This window comes from Hyalella azteca, unplaced genomic scaffold (assembly GCF_000764305.2).
Source record: "Hyalella azteca isolate HAZT.00-mixed unplaced genomic scaffold, Hazt_2.0.2 contig8774, whole genome shotgun sequence".
Taxonomy (NCBI): Eukaryota; Metazoa; Arthropoda; class Malacostraca; order Amphipoda; family Hyalellidae; genus Hyalella; species Hyalella azteca.
In genome coordinates this window covers 839,178-860,986 of record NW_025938859.1, presented here as the reverse complement: position 1 = coordinate 860,986, position 21,809 = coordinate 839,178, and the positions used below count along the sequence as shown (strand labels likewise).

Genomic DNA, 21,809 nt, shown 5'->3' with positions numbered 1-21,809 from the left:
AATAGGTAAATCAGGGTTGCTTTTTATTATTGCTGATGATTTTCATATTTAATGGCTCGAGTCAAAGTTTTGCAGAATTTATTTGGGAGTCCGCAGGGGGCCATGAGTGCCTTTTGCAGGATAAAAACCGACTCGTGAGAAAAATTGCCGATTCCATGGTGAATATTATTACGTTAAATCTATCACCATATAATTTAAATGTTTGTTAGACTTATCGATCATTTTTAGTTTTCCTAAATTGATGTGTATTAACAAACTTAATATGACTTTTATTATCTTTATATGAATGTACACATTTTTTGATGGAATAATTTCTCGAAAGAACAGAAACAATGTATTGTTGTTAAAATCCATAGAGATGACTGAACTTAAGTCACCAGCAGGGAATGCGACAACGTCTCTTATCGAGCGGTAAAAATGCAAGAAGTTACCAAAAGTTAATGTGAAGAACTGAACTTGACACCGGGAGTTGAGAGGAGAGGAGGTCTCGGTGGGCGAAGATATAAACAGAGACATTTTCAAAATACATGAAAATTAGTGCCAGTTAGGCTTTAAAAATTCGATCACTTTTCATCTATAAATTACTGTGAAAAAAGTAATACGATGAAGTAATACGATTTAGCTGAAAATTAGAAAACATTTCGATAAATTTCATGATTGCAGTGGCTTTTTGGTTGAAATTTTGAAGATAAGCTTAATTTATTTGTTAGCTGATCAAAATTCGAAACAATTGTAGAACGTTGAACCGTTGTTGGTAAAAATAAGATTAGCATCGTTATCATTAAAACAGAAAAAATCGGAATCTGTTTCGACATAGCAAGACATGAATCGCGGAATTTCAAATGCTCATTTCAATTTAGAGTTATGCTGCATTTTTTCCATGACGTTTCCATAAAACCTATATGGATTTAAGGCTCCGTTTAGGTCAAGACTTTATGTGATTCTAAATTCTATGAGATTATTCAACTGTCAAGATTATTTATTATTCAAGGTTTTGCGCTTCCATTCAGGCACATGGCGGCAACTTATTCGTCACCACGGAGCTAAGTGTTTGTGAATAACATCACCTCCTAGACTTATACGTACTATAGCACTAACGTCGTTGGTGACGTATATACCTATACCTAAACGTGTACTGTAGCACTAACGTCGTTGGTGACGTATACTATAGCACTAACGTCGTTGGTGACGTATATACCTATACCTAAACGTGTACTGTAGCACTAACGTCGTTGGTGACGTATACTATACCTATACCTAAACGTATACTATAGCACTAACGTCGTTGGTGACGTACACTATACCTATACCTAAACGTATACTATAGCACTAACGTCGTTGGTGACGTATACTATACCTATACCTAAACGTATACTATAGCACTAACGTCGTTGGTGACGTATATACCTATACCTAAACGTGTACTGTAGCACTAACGTCGTTGGTGACGTATACTATAGCACTAACGTCGTTGGTGACGTATATACCTATACCTAAACGTTTACTATAGCACTAACGTCGTTGGTGACGTCGCCGTAGTGGGCGTGCTGCTCCGTCTCCCTGGAGTGCTGGTGCTCCTGCCTGCTGTTGACGTAGCGCTCCACCTTCTCTGAGGTGACCAGACTGCCTGGCACCGCCACCCACCCCTCGCCGGGGGGCAGCAACGCGACAGCGTCGGTCTGACCCTCAGGCTTCAGGTTCTGAGGGACGAAGGCAGACGAAATTTAGTTTTTGGCTGATGCCAATGTCACTAAGAAGAGAATTATTAATGAGGGTGAGAAGAAATCCAATGAGGGTGAGAAGAAACACAGTTCAGTGAAAGCAATCGTGGTACAGTTAGAGGAATATAGTCATTTTGATGGAGGGAAGGAAAAATTTTGAGTGATGGAGAGAACTTTGCAGGAGCGGATCCAATTTTAGAAAGAGAAATGCTTTCTGACGAAGGAAAAGTTATAAAACTCAGCCCCATTCCAGAGTTGAAAACTATAACTGAGGTAATACCGCAATATAACTATGACAACCTATATAAATCTTATAAAAATGAGCCCTTGAGAGACACACTATTTCTGACACATGGAGTCAATAAAAGGTATTAACTATCATAAAAACTATGACTACAAAGAGGGAATATTATAACAGTAGAAGAAGGACAATATGTAACGAAAAACAACATCGCCTGGTAATTGGTCAAGTTCAATTGCAGAAATAACTCGATAGGCTCAATGGAAACATGGAAACTTGAGGAAAGCGGCTTGCGAATATACTCAGAAGAGAAGATTATCCAGGGCTGGAAAATAAATTTCCTTGAGTAATCAGTCATTTTTCATCTCATTCAACGATTACAATAAGATGTAATATCATAAGTTACATTTTAACATTTTTTTGCAATGATAAAACCATACAAAGGTTGTCGATTTTGTGATTCTAGTATTGCTTGGCATCATTAACGCCTGCAACTTCTTGCAATGAACAATAAAAAGCAACAAGGAAGTGACATCAAGGTTGAGTTTTAACAGACGAGGCAGTTATCATGGTTTCCAGTTGGTGAAATTTTGGAAAATGCTTCGATCAGCTACAAAGACTTATTAATTGTACACCGAAATTCTCAAGAGCAAGGGATAAAGAAACATGAGCGTAAGCGAGGACACGATTCCCCCAAATGTGTTAGGGGGAGCATGAATTTAAAAACTAAAAAATTTAGACTTTTCATGTTTTTTGGCTCACTTTAAAAGTCCAAAAATTGCGCATCTAAAGAGCACAGAGCCATGTTTAATTGTGCGTTCATTTGTTCGTTAACGACAGTCGTCGAAAAGTGGATAAAAGCTATACATTAAATGACCACAAATTTCAGTTTTTTGGCTCTCCTGAAAACTTGAAATTTTCATCTTAGAAATCGATCTCCTATGATTTTCAAGCTACAGCGTTGAGAGACAAACCATTCGATTCTTAAAGACCATATCTAGCAATCATCCGGTCACTTTTTCTGATTTCTTTTTTGTTTTGATTAAATGTTGAAAAAATATAACTCAGTACTTACTGCAGTGAGTGACAGAGAGCGCATTTTCTCGTCGACGAAAACTTGAGGTCACGGACAGACGGACGGACAGACGGACAGACAGACAGACGGACGGACGGACATGGCGATCACAATAGTGCATTTTTTCCATAAATGAGAAAATGCGCTAAAAACATGAGGGCGAGAAAAAATAAATAAACCATGAATTTAAAGTTTTCTTTCTGCTTTTGGAAAAATTTACATGAACAAAAAAGTCTAAGATTTCTATTTTACATATATGTACCCAGTTTCAACATGATCCGTCCATAAATGATTTTTTTGCTATACATGCTTCCCTTAAGTTAGTTTCGTGCAGTATATATAGATGTTTTGAGACAGATAACGGATTCTCAAATTTTGTGATACGTAATTCGCCTTCCGATTAACATAGAATTTCGCCTTCGGTATTATATGCAAGTTCAACTAAATTTAGACGAAATGAATAAGGTAAAAGGAAAGATAGAAAACCCAGGGCATTTTAATACATCAAGCCTACACTTCAGCGCCGAGATCAATATGTTATGTTATGTTATTCGATGCCTATTTTGTATTTTGTGGGTCATCCTAACCTATTTGGGCTGGGCAAAAAGGTGTATCAGTGCTACGTCCGCTTTCTACTCGTGCTCCGGTTGAGAGAGGGCGTCAGTATTCGGCAAATATGATCCAATCATTTTTTTAGAATGAGTTTGAAAGTTAATAAATAGAAAAAATCACCCGCGGCTATTCGCAGTTAGTACGACCTTATTGTTTCACTAAAGTCATTTTACATCAAAGTCATTTGACAATGCATTATATTTATTTACCGTATTTATTGGTAACTTAACCAACGTTTAGATTTCTTACTTCATGGTTACCTCATATAAGCAGAGCTGGGCAGCGCTACTTTGAAATGTAGCGGCCTCTACCGCTACCGCTACATGCTCTAGGTAAATGTAGCGGGCGCTAACGCTACCGCTACCGCTACACCCCCTAGATTGTAGCGCCGCTCCCGCTACCGCTACTAACAATGTAGCGGCCGCTACATGTAGCGCACTACTGCCCACCTCTGGTAGCAACTAACATGTTGACACTAGTAACAGGCTGGGGTTGACAACATTACACCGAAATCTTTCGTACAGTTTTATTCTGTAATTTTTATTATGTATGTATCATGCTGGCTTTTAAATAATATTTAATACTATTAAGTAAAATCTAAAGGCTTTATTCCGATTAACAAAGAATTTGTATAAATTTAGCGGTAGCGCTGTAGCGGCAAAACCTCGTATTGCTACTTAAATATGTAGCGGGCGCTACCGCTACCGCTACAATTGCTTAAATTTAGCGCCGCTACCGCTACTGAAAGTAGCGGCCGCTATACATGTAGCGCGCTACTGCCCACCTCTGCATATAAGTGACCTTGACTTTCTCCATCGACGTAGTTATTTCTACCTTTTAGATTCCGACATCGTCCACTCGTGTTATTTTATCAAGTAAATGTTTCCATTTCACTTCTGACATCATCATCCCCAAGTCTTACTAAACCGATGTCAATATCTCCTCATATTCATTACGTCATCTTCGCCTTGTCTCGCTATACTTGTCTGAATGTTTGGCACACTCACATAGTCTCGTGACTTACACAACATAGAACTGCTGCCACGGGGCGACTCCTCACCTCGTCAGCGAAGGTCTCCTTGACTTGCGTGTCCTCCGTGACGTCCTCGGTGACGGTCGGGCCAGAGTCGCCCACCACTCGGCCGTCCTCCAGCAGCAGGTCGCGCTGCGTCCTGCGCTCGATGTTCTTGGTGGTGGTGGTGGCCTTGCGTCTCTTGTGGACCACCTCCTCTGCAACGCATACGGTACGAGTAGGTGTTGATGGTACGAGTAAGTGATGATGGTACTAGTAGGTGCTGATGGTACGAGTAGGTGCTGATGGTACGAGTAGGTGCTGATGGTAAGGCTAGGTGCTGATGGTACGAGTAGGTGCTGATGGTACGAGTAGGTGATGATGGTACGAGTATGTGCTGATGGTACGAGTGGTGATGATGGTACGAGTACTGATGATGGTACGAGTAAGTGATGATGGTACGAGTATGTGCTGATAGCACGAGTAGGTGATAATGGTACGAGTAGGTGCTGATGGTACGAGTAGGTGCTGATGGTACGAGTAGGTGCTGATGGTAAGGCTAGGTGCTGATTGTACGAGTAGGTGCTGATGGTACGAGTAGGTGCTGATGGTACGAGTAGGTGATGATGGTACGAGTAGGTGTTGATGGTACGAGTAGGTGATGATGGTACGAGTAGGTGATGATGGTACGAGTAGGTGTTGATGGTACGAGTAGGTGCTGATAAAAATAAGAATGCTAGCTAAATGCACGTGAATTGATGATTGGGTAAGGGCAACCTCCGTGCGAGGAACATTCAGTCATGAGCAACTGGTCAATAACAAAATTCACAGAGCAATAAATCCTGGCAGTGTAAACTTAAACAGTGCATCTCACACAATATATGCAGATGGAGTAAAATAATTGAGATCCCAACGAATTTTTACTAACTGTAACGCAGCAATAAAAATTTAATTAAACACTGATAACCAAAGAACAGTATTAATTAAATAACTGTTGGCAGTGAGAAAAACAAATTTCGCAGGCACCTCCCGAGTAACACATGCAATCAATGGAACTACCATGTGAACAATGGTAGTGATGGCTTAATAAGAGTGGTAATTACAGACCTGTGATAGGAACAGGGCAATTACAATTACAAACTTATCACTCCTTCCGCGCCACAATGTCATAAGTAACCGCATTTGACATTCCAGAGATGGACGAAGCCAACAGAAGCTCACCTTCTTTAACAGTTTCGAACACTTCCCCGTCGTCGTCCTGAGGAAGGATAATGAACATTAGCCTCCAATAAAAGGTTAGAATCGCCTTTAAAAAATACATCAACTTCCCATAGAAGAAAATGATTATTGTGATAATTATTCTAGTTATTATTATAATGTATATTATAGATCAATGCGGCCAAAATTTACCAAAAATTCTTGAACGTTAAAATCGATATTATTTCTATGCAACGATAAGTAGTAAAGAAGAGCAAGAGGTTTCAGGGTTCGTGCGCAGCAATTCAGAATTTAGGTTACCCAATACTCGTAGTTTCATATCCGGTTATTCATTGGGTGGCCGTTTAAAAGAACTTGCATACAACATTGAGTTTCATGCTGCCCAAAAATTTATGCATAAAAACTTCATTTTAGCAAAAATGGAGCATTTAATCTCGAATAAAAATAGCCTCGTGAGGATTTTTCTATTTTAATTTCACGTTAAAAAATTTATAAAATTAAATAGGGCACATAAGATTACCTCGCTTATTAAAACAGATAAGATAATTACTGGAAATGATCCCGGCTCTAGAAATTTCTCTATTCATGAATGTAGCTTCTATATTTACCTTAGAATAAGCTTGACTCATGGGGGTTGCCTCGCTCATGAATAGTGGCAATATTTTTCTACGAAATGATCTTGGCTTTCGAAATTTCCCTACTTAATTTTCCCCAGCCTTTATATTTACCGAGAAATAAGCTTGGTTAGTCTCTTTTCCACACAAATTATTGTAAAAAATAAAAAGAATGAGAATAAATAAGGAGCTACTGACGGTGAGCAGCGCGGCTGGAGGGCCCGACTGGTAGTATCGCGTGGCGATGACGCCGGACGGTGCGGGGCCCAGGGGGCCTCCTGCCCCCCTCCCAGTCACTGGCATCCTGGAGACAAACGTTGCATCTTAATTCCTATATCATAAAAGTGGTGTAATACAAGTAATACGGCACTGCAGGCTATATTATATACTTACTCAACTTAATTCTCTCTGCGCCTGAAGGCGCAATAAGGCTTGGACGTCATTCCTTCACTGGGTCCGGTTTGAAGCTGCCTGCCGTGCTATGTTCCACGAGTTTTAGCCTGCACTGTTTATCTCTTCCACCATTCGCCTCCAAGTTGTTTTTGGGCGGCCTCTCTTCCTTCTTTCTCCCTTCAGGTGCCCACCCGAGAGCCACAGCACAGTCGCTTGCACTGTCCTTCCACAACACATGTCCCACCCAGTTCCACCTCCGTCTCCTCACCACATTACTGATTTTCTCCACCTCTGTCATATCAAGAACTGACTTGTTTGAGATGAGTTGCTGCTATCGGATCTTGCAAAACTTCCATAAGCATTTGGTTTAGAAGATATCCAGCTTCTTCTCATCTCCCACGGTTAGATTCCATGTCTCGCATCCGTATAACAGAAATTAATGACCCAAGATGTAGAATAGGGAGGTTTTGGTCTTCCTGCTGATGTTGCTGGACTGCCAGATGTTTGATAGCCTTTTGAACTGCGCGCTTGCCATTGCCGCGCTTGCCATAATAAAATACGATAGCAGCGGACTATATTATATACACTAAACATATAATACAATACGGTACCAGCAGATCATATTATATACACTAAACATATTAGGCAATGCGGTACAGCAGGCTATATTATCTATCTCAAGCATATAATGCAATACAAACTTTAGTAATTAAAAGATTGTGAAAGAAGTTCAAAATATATTGAAAGATCTAATAGCGGTTCTCGTGTTCAGGGAGGAATCATGTGGATAAGGAGCTTCAAAAGTTAAACGCAATAACAAATGAAAACATATAGATATAGAGCGAGACGATGAAGAAATTTTCAGATCATTTCAAGGACTTAAAATATCCTCGGCATAGACGTAGATCATTTATTAAACAAATTATGAAACTACGCATTGGAAAGCCAGTAATTATCTTATTACTTGGCAAGAGACCAACTAAACCAATTCTTCAGTGACATTCTTAAATTGAAAAGGAAATAGTTATATAAAACAATCATATTATGGCAATTTTGCATTTTTTACTGTTTGTATATCGGAGCCACCAAAAACCAATTATAAAAATATCCAAGGCGCCAGCTGCCTGCTTTACACGAGTACTATACAACAGGATCATGCTACCGCTTTCCTGATCTTAGTACATTAAAATATACATGTGCATTAAACCATAATTTACGTTATAAAAATCTAAAGCTCATAGCGTGACGACTTCCTACGTCTGCGGCCCTACAATGGCTCAAGAGGCGTCGCTCGCTCGTCCAGGTGTCGCTGCTCAAGGCAATCCAGCAGCTCATCCCTCTAAGGAGGTAAGCAAGGGCAAAGTTGTTGTACAATGGCTACAAAACTATATTTAAACAGCTAGGAAGTAAACAGTCACCTCTCTAAAAACAATCATATGGAATGCTCAGCTTCTAGGAACGCATTAAATGTTACTTTGCCTTGAGTTCAGAGTTTGATAAGATTCGTTGGAAGGATATTACGCAAAGCAAGGCCGGCTCCTCTGAATGCGACCTCGCGCTATCGACGGTCGTAAATTTGAATGAGGAGCGTGTTATGAGAACACCCGTTAAAAGGAGATGTGAATCATTTTCAATTATGGCTTGGTAGCACACTGATTATTCCAAGAACTATACCGTTCAAGTTCAGAATAATATAGCGCAAGATCTTAAGAATATTGGCCATATCTGAACCGAAAACTTCTCAGAAGAAACATTCTAGTTAATTTGTCAGCCCAGAATTATTTTGCAGACAGTAACGCAAAGGACAGATTCGTACTTTTACGGGCAGGTGAACAAGCTCGAACAATGTTACGTACAGCGAGGGCTGTCTGAGCATTCCCATATAATCCATTGACTGGATCGTTAACCTGCCATGCAAATGTCGCGTAACGGACTTCGTGACTTGCACTGAGCAGTCTTCTACGGTGCGCCGATCGACTGCAAATCTTGGTTGGCCCTCCTCTTCTATATGTGTTCCATGGAATGTTGTTTACGCGGTGACACGGGCGATGCAAGTGTGAGGCGAGGCAATAACACGGGCGATCATGTGTGTGGAGGGCGGATAGCCTGCGATGCCGATGCAAAACGCAAGATGGGCTCATCAGATGCGAGCCCACAACAGAATAGGGCAGTGAAGAATATATCTGGTACTTCCATACTTTTCTTGTAGTAAAATGATCATAGCTATTATTGGAAGATAAGTCGAAATTGATCCTCAACCATGGTTATGTGAGAAGATGACGATGATGAATGAATTGTAAACGTAATGATAAAACCCAATACATTTTCACTGTGACTGATCCTTGAATAAATTTCCACGCATTTAAAACTTTTTGCAGAAATTTCTTCATATATTTACATGGGAGAAATACTTTCTCCGTTAAGGCGTAGAGTCTGGACTTATGAGATCGCAGCAAACGAGAGATTAAAAATTACTAGAAAACACGGCAGGGAAAGTCGAATTAAAACGCGTATGTAAGAATGGTTGGAAGTGGCAGATGGCACAATGTAAGCATGACATTTACCGTGCTTGTGGTCATGCGCACTCCAGTCAACGTCATTGCAATCAATCGAATGCAAAAGTGAGAGTCAGTTTATAAACTTCACTAGCATAAGGATTCATTGCATGTGACGTAATTCGCGCAATTTTATTTCATAACCAAGTTTTTTTATGTTACTTTTTGAAACATATTGAGGGGATACCATAACGGATTTCCGAAAAAGATCGACAGAAACATGTATTTATAATAAAATATCTTCAATTTATCAATATTTACGACGTCATTCATAACACCGAACTGAACTTTCGATAATCAAAGAATTTACAAGCATTCGAGACTACTTGACAATCTAAAATCAAATAAAAGTATAATATCCATAAAAATGGCGAAAATTTTCAATATATTCTTTACTGCATTTGTGATAAACTTTTTTTGCCATTTTTTGTTACTAAATTCCAATAAGTTACGATTGTCGGAATAATTCTGAAAACAATTGTTCACGGTCGCCACGCAGATCTTTGTGTTGTTGAGAGCTCGGAGTCTTCATGCGTTGGCTGAGAGTAGGTCTGCGTGGGACGGTGAGTATGGCGGTGGTGTGGATCATCACTTGCAGCGCGTCGAAGTTCATCATGTGGGAAAATTCTAATATTTTCATTCATAAAATGAATGATCACATTCAGTATTTACCAAGCATTTAATTAGTTGTACGAGACTGACATTTAAAGCTGTATCGTTTCACATCACTTCAGTTGGTTATATAACAAAATATCCGATTCTTGCCAACTTTTTGTGCTCATAATCATCGCAGGATTGTGCGAACATCAATACAAAAAATAACATATTCCTTTGCAGAGGTATACACGTACTGAGAAGGGTTGAAGCTGTGAAGGCTAATAGTATTCGAAGGTCTTTGTGCTTGCAGTCACGAACAGGATGCGACCGCTAGATTAGGACAAAGATAGCAACGCTGCGATGCACAGAACCTGACGCTGCGATAGGCGTGAAGGTTGTTGTGCTGGAAGGATCCTGCCGTGAAGCCTATCATAAGCACCATACCGTAAATTGATATAAAGTTGGGCTGATGGTTCAGTGAAAAGTTCTTCCCTTCTTTACGAGGTTAGGGAGAGAATGGACAAGATAATTTTTCTTTCATAGCTGATAGCAGACAACACGAAAAAAATTGAGTAGTCTTGCTTCTCAGGTCAGGAAATCAATGTTTTGAAGTCAATTTCGGAACTCTTGGTGTTGGCATGTAGTAAGGAAAGAAATAACAAAAAAAGAATGCCGAATTTCCAGCTGCCTTTTATGTTACATATACTATACGAGCTATATTCAAACGATATTGAAATGAGAACATTGAAAATTGACTATATTGATAAACGTATTATTAGCACGCAGCGTCCTCGTAATACCCAAAACGTACTGAGCGTATATCTTATATCTCAAGACTCAGTACGTAGGACCTTATACAATCGATACAAATGTTTATTATTTATTACATCGATACAAATGTTACAAACGCTTCACAACAGCTGCTAAGTGCAGATTCGTATTCGGTGTGTTTAGTTATAAGAGCCAACTCGTGAGAAGCAGATGGTATCATGAGAATGTGACTGCACATGGCAATGCCCCATGTCATGTGCCATGTGGGTGTCGCAGCGCATGGAGAGCTCCCCCGCAAGGCGCCATGTGGGTGTCGCAGCGCATGGAGTGATGTAGCGTGCATAACCGCGCTTATACTGACAAGATTCTAAAGTTCGCACCTTACGTAAAAATGTAATGAGGATCTATTTAAAAACACCAGCAGTCATCAAAAGCTGGGATCAAACATAGTAGTAACTGGTAAGAAACATCAACAATGGGGGAAGTGAAATAAACGAAGATATACGCAATTATGACAGCTGACGCTCAAGCAGTTCGTTCAGACAGAAAGCTGGGATTGAACAATGCACGAGGTCAAGGTTACCTCAGGCAGGAACTGATGAGCAAGCTCAGGGAATCGTTTAAATTCCCGACGGTTACTCACAATTGGGCAAGGTTGTCTCAACTTCCTGTGCAGTTTTAAGGAAAAAATTTACACTTTTGCTATTCATTTACACTTGATTCAAATTCTCAACCTTTGTCAACACTAGATAGTTGTAGGGTTGCACTAACGCTCATGCACCGTAGAGCTTCACTAACGCTTTAGTGTCGTAGAGCTTCACTAACGCTGTAGTGTCGTAGAGCTTCACTAACGCTTTAGTTTCGTAGAGCTTCACTAACGTTCATGTGCCGTAGAGCTGCACTAACGCTTTAGTGTCGTAGAGCTTCACTAACGCTCATGTGCCGTAGAACTTCACCAACGCTTCATTACCTGCTGAGCTTCACTAACGTTCTATTGCCGTAGAGCTTCACCAACGCTTCATTAACAGCAGAGCTTCACTAACACTTTAGTGCCGTAAAGCTTCATGCACTAACGCCTTAGTGCCGCAGAGCTTCACTAACACTTTATAGTGCCGTAGAGCTTCACTAACGCCATAGTGCCGCAGAGCTTCACTAACCGCAGAGCTTCACTAACACTTTAGTGCCGTAGAGCTTCACTAACGCTTTAGTGCCGAAGAGCTTTACTTACGCTCTATTGTTGCAAAGCTGTAAAGTGAGCACATGTGGCTATGAAACGCATTAAACATTAATAGCAAGTCAGCCGTTGTACGTCTGTACGTACGTCCGTCCGTAGAACGCTTGCATTGGGCTCAAGCTTACTATTCACGTCCCGACGAAGTGCTTGCGCATTAAATTATTGTTTTTCGCACGCACTAGCTTACTTACATTTACGTTTCGAGAACCTTATTGATGTTGCACAGTAATGCAGTATAATGATTTGTCAATTACAATCAGCAAATATGTGAACCAATACACATTTTACGATATGATATAAGTTGGTCCTTACTTTCCTAAGGCCATGAGGCCTTGGAACAGATTAAAATCTCGTCATATTTATAGTTTGATAAGCCCAGCAACAGCTGTTCACTCAGGTTAAGCTGTTCCTGTGAATGAACTTCTGTTTGGATGTTTAATTCCAGCCTGCGTCAGAGTGGCATTGTATGTTTCGTATGACAGAGTGCGTTAAGTTATCATGTTCCAAAACTTAACTACCACTCTAATTACTCGTGTACTAAAGTTGCTAATGCACAAGATTCGATATACTAATTTGGTAATTTGTACAACTAATGTAAAGGAACATGTAGTAAAATTATAGTGCAAATAGTAAATACAATCCTGCGTGAATATTGCGCAAAATAACTAGTTAGAACAAACAAATATTATTGTAATAAAATATTACTGCACGAGTTACTATGCATATAACTTGATGTATCAATTTCTCAGCTATTGTATTAATTTCTAACTCGGAACTGAATTCTCAGGCAGTTGGCCCGCTACGTGTAGTGAGATCAGATGACTATTTCTACAGCTCTAGCCGGGCGCGCTAGACGTATAGGGCACAACCCCACACAAATATATGTATATACAACCAACCTAGTTATGCGCCAGATCCCTGTTCTTTATCTCCAACATTATTTTCTATTTCTCATTCCCCTTATTAGCCACACGGTGCCATCTTTTCCACACTTTTCTTGTGGCACCACAACAACAACAGCGGACGGTACATGGCCGACCGAGCTCATGGCAGCTGGTCGAGCAGGCCGAGCTCAGGCTCCCACAGTATAAGCCGGACCATGCCCAGACGCTAATGCCCCCACAATGCCCGACTTTATCATGAGCGCATCATCGTGGCCCAGTAGCAGGTCTATAATGGTTTTTTAAATAAGGTGCTCGTGACTTTATGGTTCATTTATTTTATTTTATCCATTATTTTGAGAAAATAATAAAGAGAGTGTGAGAGGCAGCATTAAATCCGACTTCGATACGATTTTATTTTATAGGTTTCATGCGTGATTCACAAGTCGCAAATAAGGAAATTCCCTAGTTTTACGACATGAAGTATATATATCATGAAGTGAAGAGCAATGTACTGCCCCTCGGCCGGCTGATGGCCTCGAGGCATGGGTGAGAGAAAGCGAAATGTCCTGTTCAGTGAAACTCAAGGTCGTTCATATGTGGTGGCAGGGTCGTGAACCCTGGACAACCTGGTAAACATCGTTGGTTGCTGCATCCAATACACTTGTATACAAGTGTTTACGTACGTACGTAATAATTCAAGTACGTCTTGATATAGAAAAATGACTTTCATTTTACGATAGGTTTGTTGAACGGATGTTATTTGAGTAATTTTGACAATCTTGATCTTAAGCTCTTAATCGTGCTCTCAAAATTAAGAAGCTTTTTTTAGTACGTTATATATGACGTCCTAATCGCAATATTATTAATAAGAATTTTCTCAAGTTATTACGTTTTCATCTTGATTAATGTTATACAAAACCAAAAAAAAAAAACCTTCCGGCACCAAACCGAGTTAGTCATGTGTAGGTTCATCACTACAAAATATATTTACTCAATCCATCATTTAACGATCTGCAGTAAAATTCATTACGTAAAATGAAGCTAAGATCAACGATGATAAATCTGATGTGCAAATCAATCAAAAGAGCCTTTGATATATAATCAGATTTCGCCATTATAATATCGAAAATTAGTTCAGATGAGCTAGACGAGTTTCACACTCACTTTGCGGGAACAGGAGACAGTCGAGATGAAAGTCAGCACATCGGCGCGCCGTCAGTAATTATTACGAGTCCTGAAAAGAAAGAGAATAGCATCAAATATCAAAATCATGGATTGAAAATGCTACCAAAAATCCACTCATGGCTGCAGATGATAAATTAAATTGTCACATCGCATTTAAAACTCATAGATACAGTTCACCGATAGACTTAGTGGTGGAATAAAAGCATCCAATTAAATTTTTATAATATGCTGTATCATAAGCATATAATTTGAATCACAAATGTTCGTCTTTCCTATAGGCATGCTATTCAATGTGAAGGATAAATTCTACACGTATAAGAAAGAGCTGGCCAGTAGAGGGCCCAACTGAGAATTTAATGCAAATTCGAGAAAGAAAGACACAAGGTAAAGAAAAGTTTTATTTTTATGCAGTGCTCTACAATACGCGGGAAGACAAATATTCATAGCAGTTCAACATGACTACCAGGCAGACAACGGTCATCACTTAATTGAAGATTCCAGTCATGGTTTATGTTGGTGAATTCTATATTTCATGAGAGTAGAGTTGCTGTCGTTGCGACACTCGTTACTTATAATTTAATCTTGACCCAGCTGAGCTGATCAAGCCGCATACGCAAGTTCAGACCAAAAGGTTTAAGAATATTAATAAAAGAGGTGTACAAGATAATCCCTTTAAATGCCTTAACTCTGAATATTTTGCAAAATAGTCAGTGATAAAAGGGAGATTTTTGATTTAGAAATTTCAAATTTGTCTTTCAAATACTAGAAACTTAAAAATTCGACGTTGACTGCGAGGCGGAAAAAATGCATATAGATCCTTCATCTATAATAATCATACTTTAGGGGACTCATGAGCGTACGTCTCGTATTCAAAATAAGTTAGATTCTGGATGGACGATCTATATAGGAACGTTCACATTTTACCGAGGTTAAATGGATGACTTTGGTAGACGAGACCGTATGCAGCACACCCTAAATTGAATGAAATCTCGAGACGTGCGTGCAAGGCCACAAAGACAAACATCGTCATTCGTATACGCGAGGAATGTACGAATTAGCCCCACGGTCACATTATCTTTGGCACGCATAAATGTTCTCAATTGCCACTAGTGCATTCATATAGGGGCGCCTCACATGACATTGAGCACCAGGCGCTACAGCATCGCGCAGCATAACAAGTAAGAACTGGGCCCACAGACCATGGCTCGAGCATCGTAAGTAAGAACAGGGCCCGCAGACCATGGCTCGAGCATTACAAGTAAGAACTGGGCCCGCAGACCATGGCTCGAGCATAACAAGAACTGGGCCCGCAGACCATGGCTTGACCATGGCTCGAGCATAGCAGGTAAGAACAGGGCCCGCAGACCATGGCTCGAGCATAGCAGGTAAGAACAGGGCCCGCAGACCATGGCTGAAGCAGCGCTTCTTGTGCTCGCTTACAGAAAGAAAAACCGTCAAGTGCTGCATGGACCGCTGGTGCTCAATGTATTATTGATGTACGGTTATACCCACAGTAATAAAACTATATTTTACAATCATACGATTAGTTTGGGAGAAATCAGGATCACAACAAATGATGAACCCGCCAAAGAATCTTGGCTCTTCCATGAAGATATTGAGTACTCGCGAGGAGAAGTCCCATCTCAACTTAAAGGCAGTAAAAAAAAATTTCCACTCTTTAGCAGATATTTCGTTCTCGACACAGTTGTATCCGAACCTCAGATTCCATACCTCAATCAATTATTGAACTTATGTATTAAACCTCTTGAATGGGTAAACTTTTACTTATATGAGGCTTAATCTATAGAGATCATTGCATAACTGCACAGAGCCAGCAGCTCAAAGTCGTTTTGAAAATTCGTATAGGCTCCAGGCTAACTGGCACGAATGCCACAGGTCTTTAAAAGCAATTAAATTTCTGCATTTAAGCAAGCGATGCGACATAACTCTGGTCAACTCTCACACTTACGCCAGCGAAGCAATGGTTAAATCTCAAAGGAAAAACCAGCCATTATATACACTCATAATAACGTAATTAGGGAGCAAGTGGAAGCAACAGCAAATATTTCTCGGACTTGACCAAATTTGCTCTAATCACGTCGAGGAAAGTGTAAATTATTTTGTAGTGCTGCTGCAGTGAAACGCAAATTACAAACATGCAAGGTACACAAAACGTGACATGTTCGTTAAGATCTAATTTTTACACTAGCGTATTATGCAGCATTCGTGCGCAGAGAAGGTCAAATAAAGTGACTAAAGCTTCGTACCTCACACGACTTCCGTCACGCGCTATCACGTAAGAACTTTATTGCGTAATGACGCTAATAAGTCAGCACGAGTCGCGTCAACAGCAACTGTCGCTTGTTTGTGACATAACCATAACTTGAGTAATCAACGACATAATTTACCTGCGCTGCTTATATTCATGATGTATAAAGCTAATATTTTTAGTACACGATCCACAAAAATGAGAGAGTAGCATGTAAATACGGTAACTTTCTTCTCTAATTTTCTTCATTTGCCAAAATACGAATTTTTCATAGTGAAGTACTGGCCATTAAATATCTTATTCTGCGTTTGTGGCCTAAATTAATTGAATGACTTCAACTTCACATTCCTAATTTAACCACCAAAACAGGATCTTACGTTATTTCCAGCTCAATATTATCAATTGATTCTTCAAAGATCTACACAAATTTAATCAAACGTTAATTGTAGTCCCCAAATTATTGAAGTAAATAATACAGACTTTAAAAATGACATCGGAGACGTAAAGAGCTAAGCATGTAGCATCACTGCAATAAAATTAACCAAAGAGCTAAGCATGTAGCATCACTGCAATAAAAATAACCAAAGAGCTCAGTTTGTAGCATCACTGCAATAAAATTAAGGACTTGGACTAAGTTGTTCATAACTAGTCCTGTTTATTTCGAAATAATGTTAGGTCTTGTTTAGGTTTTATGTCTGTCTTTGAATTTTGACTTTTAAAGTGATTTTATTCATTTTAGTTTAGTCGAACTGATGATGGAGCTGGACTCCGAAACGTTTCAATATCGATATGGTGAATTTTCTTGGCGTTTTCTTTGCTTTTAAATTCCTTGTGAACTTGCGATTTAAGCAGACTAATGATATAAAATTAATAAAGTCATGGTAGGAAATCAGTCATGGGGGCAAAGGGAACATAAGCGCCAGTTGAGTGGAGCCCAACAAAGACGCTCACTTTAAAGGGGGTCAAGCTGCTGGCTAATGCAAACCTGGCAGCTCCTGGCCAAGTTTCCTCAGACGGTCTCGCAAGTTCCTTATTTATGGTGGCCATGATGGTGGCTGTCAGCCATAACGTGGTCAAAAGTTCCTTATTTATGGTGGCCATGATGGTGACTGCCAGCCATAACGTGGTCACAAGTTCCTTATTTATGGTGGCCACGATGGTGGCTGTCAGCCATAACGTGGTCGCAAGTTCCTTCTTTATGGTGGCCACAATGGTGACTGCAGTCAACCATAACGTGGTCGCAAGATCCTTATTTATGGTGGCCACGATGGTGACTGTCAACCATAACGTGGCGCACGCAGTGTTTGGCGCGTCCCGTAGAAATACCGAAGACAAATATTTTGTCGCATAATTTTTCAACAAAGTTCAGGAGTGGCGAAATTGCACAGTGTATAACAAATTTATCGTTACGAAAAAGAAAATAAAAATATCCGGAATACGCCGATAATAAAGTAAGGCAATCGAAACGGCTTTAACATGAGTACATATACGAGAAGCGGCGCTTCTCGTACTTGTCCATCCGCAAGTTATGAAATATTATATCAGAATTCTGATAGCACATTGTGTGATTCTGATATATCAGACTCACAAATAAACGCGTTATCGTCTGTAAAATTCAACTCACCTAGCAGCCGAGAATCGGTTTCAAATTTTTTTGTTTAAATGGACAGTTTGTGCTATGGCATCAAAACATAACTTGAGAGCACTGCTTATGGCCTGGTGCCCGTCCAAGGGTCAAATCCTTCACTCGCAGAACACGCGGAGTGAGGGTCGCCCGAGTCACGGTAGTTATAAGATTAGCGTCATGACAGCAAAGCAAGATTGTGGAGAGCCAGCAAAGCAACGTATATAATCACTGCAAGTCACACACAACACCGCAGTACGATCGGGAGGCCAGCTTCAACTTCGCCTTACTAATTTGAAACGCCAAAATTACGTAGATGTTGCATTATTTCCTACACAAAATTGGCACTATTAATTGATTATTAACAATTAATAACACTTTGAATTGATCCTCATTTAGTCGAACAATGGAGAGAAATTTGGGACGGCGTTTTGAGCGGCTCTGGAGGGCAAGATTTTGAATGCAGCTAGGAAGCAGTATGGAAAGTCAAGAGCATGATGAGGAAATTTCAATCTTTCCGAACACATAACCAATTACTCACCAGATACTCTCGTTAAGTGGAAATTCACCATTTGCGCATTGATGACGCAATTCAGGCTTAAAAAATGCATATGGACTGATCATAACAGAAGTCATCAGGTACGGATGGTCCTTAAGTGACGTCAGAAACGCAGGCGGAACTGACACTTAAAATTTCGTGGACGATGCATAATGTACGTCGTAATTTCTAAGTGGACGCTATAGTAACAAAGCGTAAACAAAGCGAGACGACCTGACGGGCCAGAGCTTGCGCAAGAGGCAAGGACGTGGCAAGCAACGGAACAAGTTTTTTGTCGTGTAATAAATACAAAGAAATGTTGTCCGAAATGTTTAAGGGTAGTGAAATTTATAATAAGCAATCATGCAAATTCCTGTCGATTGTCATCTATCTAGTCTAAGTTGGAATTAGATTAAATTATCTAGCTAATTGTCGGTGATTCAAAACGGTTATGCCTCAATTCAATTCCTCCATCTCAGAGGTAAAATACTAAACTTAGTAATTTTGCTGCACACTTATTTTTAGAAAAAACTTAATTCATCTGATTTTCATACAATAGTGAAAAATGCTGCATGAAAGACAATCTCCTATTAGAAGTTCTATTTACTTACATTATACAGTATAGTGGAATAATAATTTTAACCAAGGTCAGAATTACTGGGTTACTCAGAGTCATTTGGCTACACTCTAAATATGGTGATGCTCAGTGTCCTTGGCATTACCAAATAATGACAACGCTTGACAATAATGACAACGCTCGACAATAATGACAACGCTCGACAATTAATATTCATCACTATGAGAGGAGATTGTGATGGTCCGGCCCCGCATAGTGCTCACCATGTGGGCTAAATATTCATCACTATGAGAGGAGATTGTGGTGGTCCGGCCCCGCAGTGCCGCCCACGCCGGCCTCCTCCGCAGTGCCACGGAGGTGACCTTACCTGGGCAGCGCAAGCTTCTTTGCTGCTCCTGGTCTCGGTGAGTGTTCAGTTCATGTAATATCCTCAGATATATTACAAAATTGTACCGGTTCATTTAGTTATTTGCGGAAATGTAACATAAAAATGATATGTTATCTGGACGCTAGCCAAATAGCATGCCAATTGATTATTTACTCACTTTTATTATAAAACATTGAGCTTATCATAATACTGCTCGAGTTGTAAAGGAAAAGACCAAATCGTCGCGATAACGGCAGCAAAGCAGCACGTCGGAACGTCTTGAGTTTACAAGTGAGGTCTGGATCATTCGCGTTTTTTAAAGTTCCGCGCACGGACGGCACCTACTGCGCACGCGCAGCGTCCACAGGCCCAGTGAGGCGCGCGCGGCGCATGAAAGCTCGGCGTGTCAAGTGTAGCGGCTTGCGCAAGCTCGTTTTCTTTGTGGATTTCAGCTGACGCACAGGAACGCCGAGTTTCAGTCACGCCGGGTTGGAAATGCAGACTATTTTCGAAATTAATGCAACCCATTGTTTCGTGAGTTTTGCAATATTATGCCTCGTAAAACATCGAAGTAAATGAAATAGTTGAGCAACAGTCGAGTGTTCTTCGATCGAATTCAATTAATAGTAAATAACAAAGCACCATTGAAGTCTCGCACCAAGCAACCAGATGCTGTAGGAAAAGGACGGAGAGTTTTTCATACGAAAGGCAAGGTCATGAAGTTTTGTGTCTCGCCTAGTCAGTCGCCACAATTTATTGGACAAGCGAGTAGCGTGCGTTAGCTGTCGAGGCGTACTATTCTAATGGCCGTTCCATCATCGCTACACAACGAGCATTCCGTACTCTGTTCCGTATTCGTCCTTCAAGTCGGGTTCCTGATCGAAAATAGATTGTTAGGTGGATGAACACATTTAAGGCAAGTAGAAGTGTGAATGCAAGAGGGTCTCTGGAAGTCAGCGGACTGTTACAACACTCGAAAACATAGAGACTTAGAGAGACACAGCGCGATGTTCAATGGATATTCTGAGACAACATTTTGCAGAGCGCCTCATCTCTTTGAGAGTTTACCTTTGGCCGGCCCGGTCCCCCGATGTGGCTCCGTGTAATTTTTATGGGGTTATCTAAAATCAATTGTTTACAATGACTGTCCAAGTACCCTACCTCATCTGAGGAACAACATACGCCAAGCCATCGCCAACATACCCGTCAATCTGCTTCAGCGAGTTGAAAGGAACTTTAAAAATCTAATAACTGAATGCATTGACAATGGGGGCCGTCTTTAAAACTAAGTGATACAAAAATTCAAGTAATGTCTTTTTCAATAAAATTATGTTGTAATGATAGCTTAACTAGTTCTTTTTTTATTGAGCCTTCATTTCAGGAAGTTTCCGTGAATCACCCTGTAAGCTAAATACTTACAATTTATAAGAGCAAAGCTTGTTTGAAAATTATATAAGATCGAGAACAATACATATGAAATAAAGAAAAATATAATGATAGAGAGAACGAGTAACAGAATACTCATATGTCTAACAAATTCAACTGCATAAGAGTGGTGTTAACGATCATAGATTAATTCAACAGTGTAGCCCCAATTGAGCGTAGAGGCACAATGACAATCATACCAGTTCTATCACGTCTTTTCGGTTGATCAGAAGTAAGCTCAAACTGGAAACATGCATGCAAGAAAACACGTCGAGCAGCTCGCCGGCCTGTCGCGCAGCGGCTGCAGATGTTAGCGTGGGCAGCGCGCATAGCTGTTCCTCAACCGGTTGATCTGTATACCTATGCCTTCAACACATAAACATATTGATCTCGGCGCTGAAGTGTAGGCCTGATGTGGCCTGTCGCCGATTCTTTTCAGTTTCGTGCCTTGTTCACAGAAGATCTAAAATCATGTCATTTGACCGGATCTTTTCATGACTGACGATAGTTTGAAGTGGCTACTAGACTTCCACCGGGTTCGATATGGTGCTAGGCATTTCAAATCTGAACATATATTTTTCCATAGCTTTATCTATTCTGTTCTTGAACGCGTTCATACTTGGAACGCCAACGATGTCATCAGGGAGGCTGTTCCACATGTCGGTGATTCGAAGCGAGAAGAAATGTTGTGGCGTGGAGAAGTTGCAGCGCAGTTGAACTGATAGAATAGTTCTTGTAAGGAAAGAATCGTGGACAACATTTCAAATTTATTCCCAGTGATAGAAGAGAGTATGTTGAGTTACGACCAGTTGAGTTACGTCGTGAAATAACAGTAAGATACCTGCAGATGTTGCGGCTTGATCGATGTTGTCAGCACAAGCAACAGGTTTTAAAACC

At 40.3% G+C, this 21,809-nt stretch overlaps 1 protein-coding gene across 2 annotated transcripts in view; it reads right to left on the bottom strand.

Moving 5' to 3' along the window:
- Window positions 1-21,809, bottom strand: part of LOC108676679 — a 66,343-nt gene that overhangs the window by 26,181 nt on the left and 18,353 nt on the right. The window contains exons 2-6 of one of the 2 annotated variants that reach the window (XM_018164798.2): window positions 14,092-14,161; window positions 6,692-6,797; window positions 5,883-5,919; window positions 4,710-4,879; window positions 1,518-1,700 (exon numbers count right to left, since the gene is read on the bottom strand). In XM_018164798.2, the coding sequence (XP_018020287.1) occupies window positions 1,518-1,700; window positions 4,710-4,879; window positions 5,883-5,919; window positions 6,692-6,796 (495 nt within the window). In that variant the 5' untranslated portion in view covers window position 6,797; window positions 14,092-14,161. The remainder of the gene's footprint in view (window positions 1-1,517; window positions 1,701-4,709; window positions 4,880-5,882; window positions 5,920-6,691; window positions 6,798-14,091; window positions 14,162-21,809) is intronic. The other variant, XM_047881746.1, reaches the window with a different exon arrangement.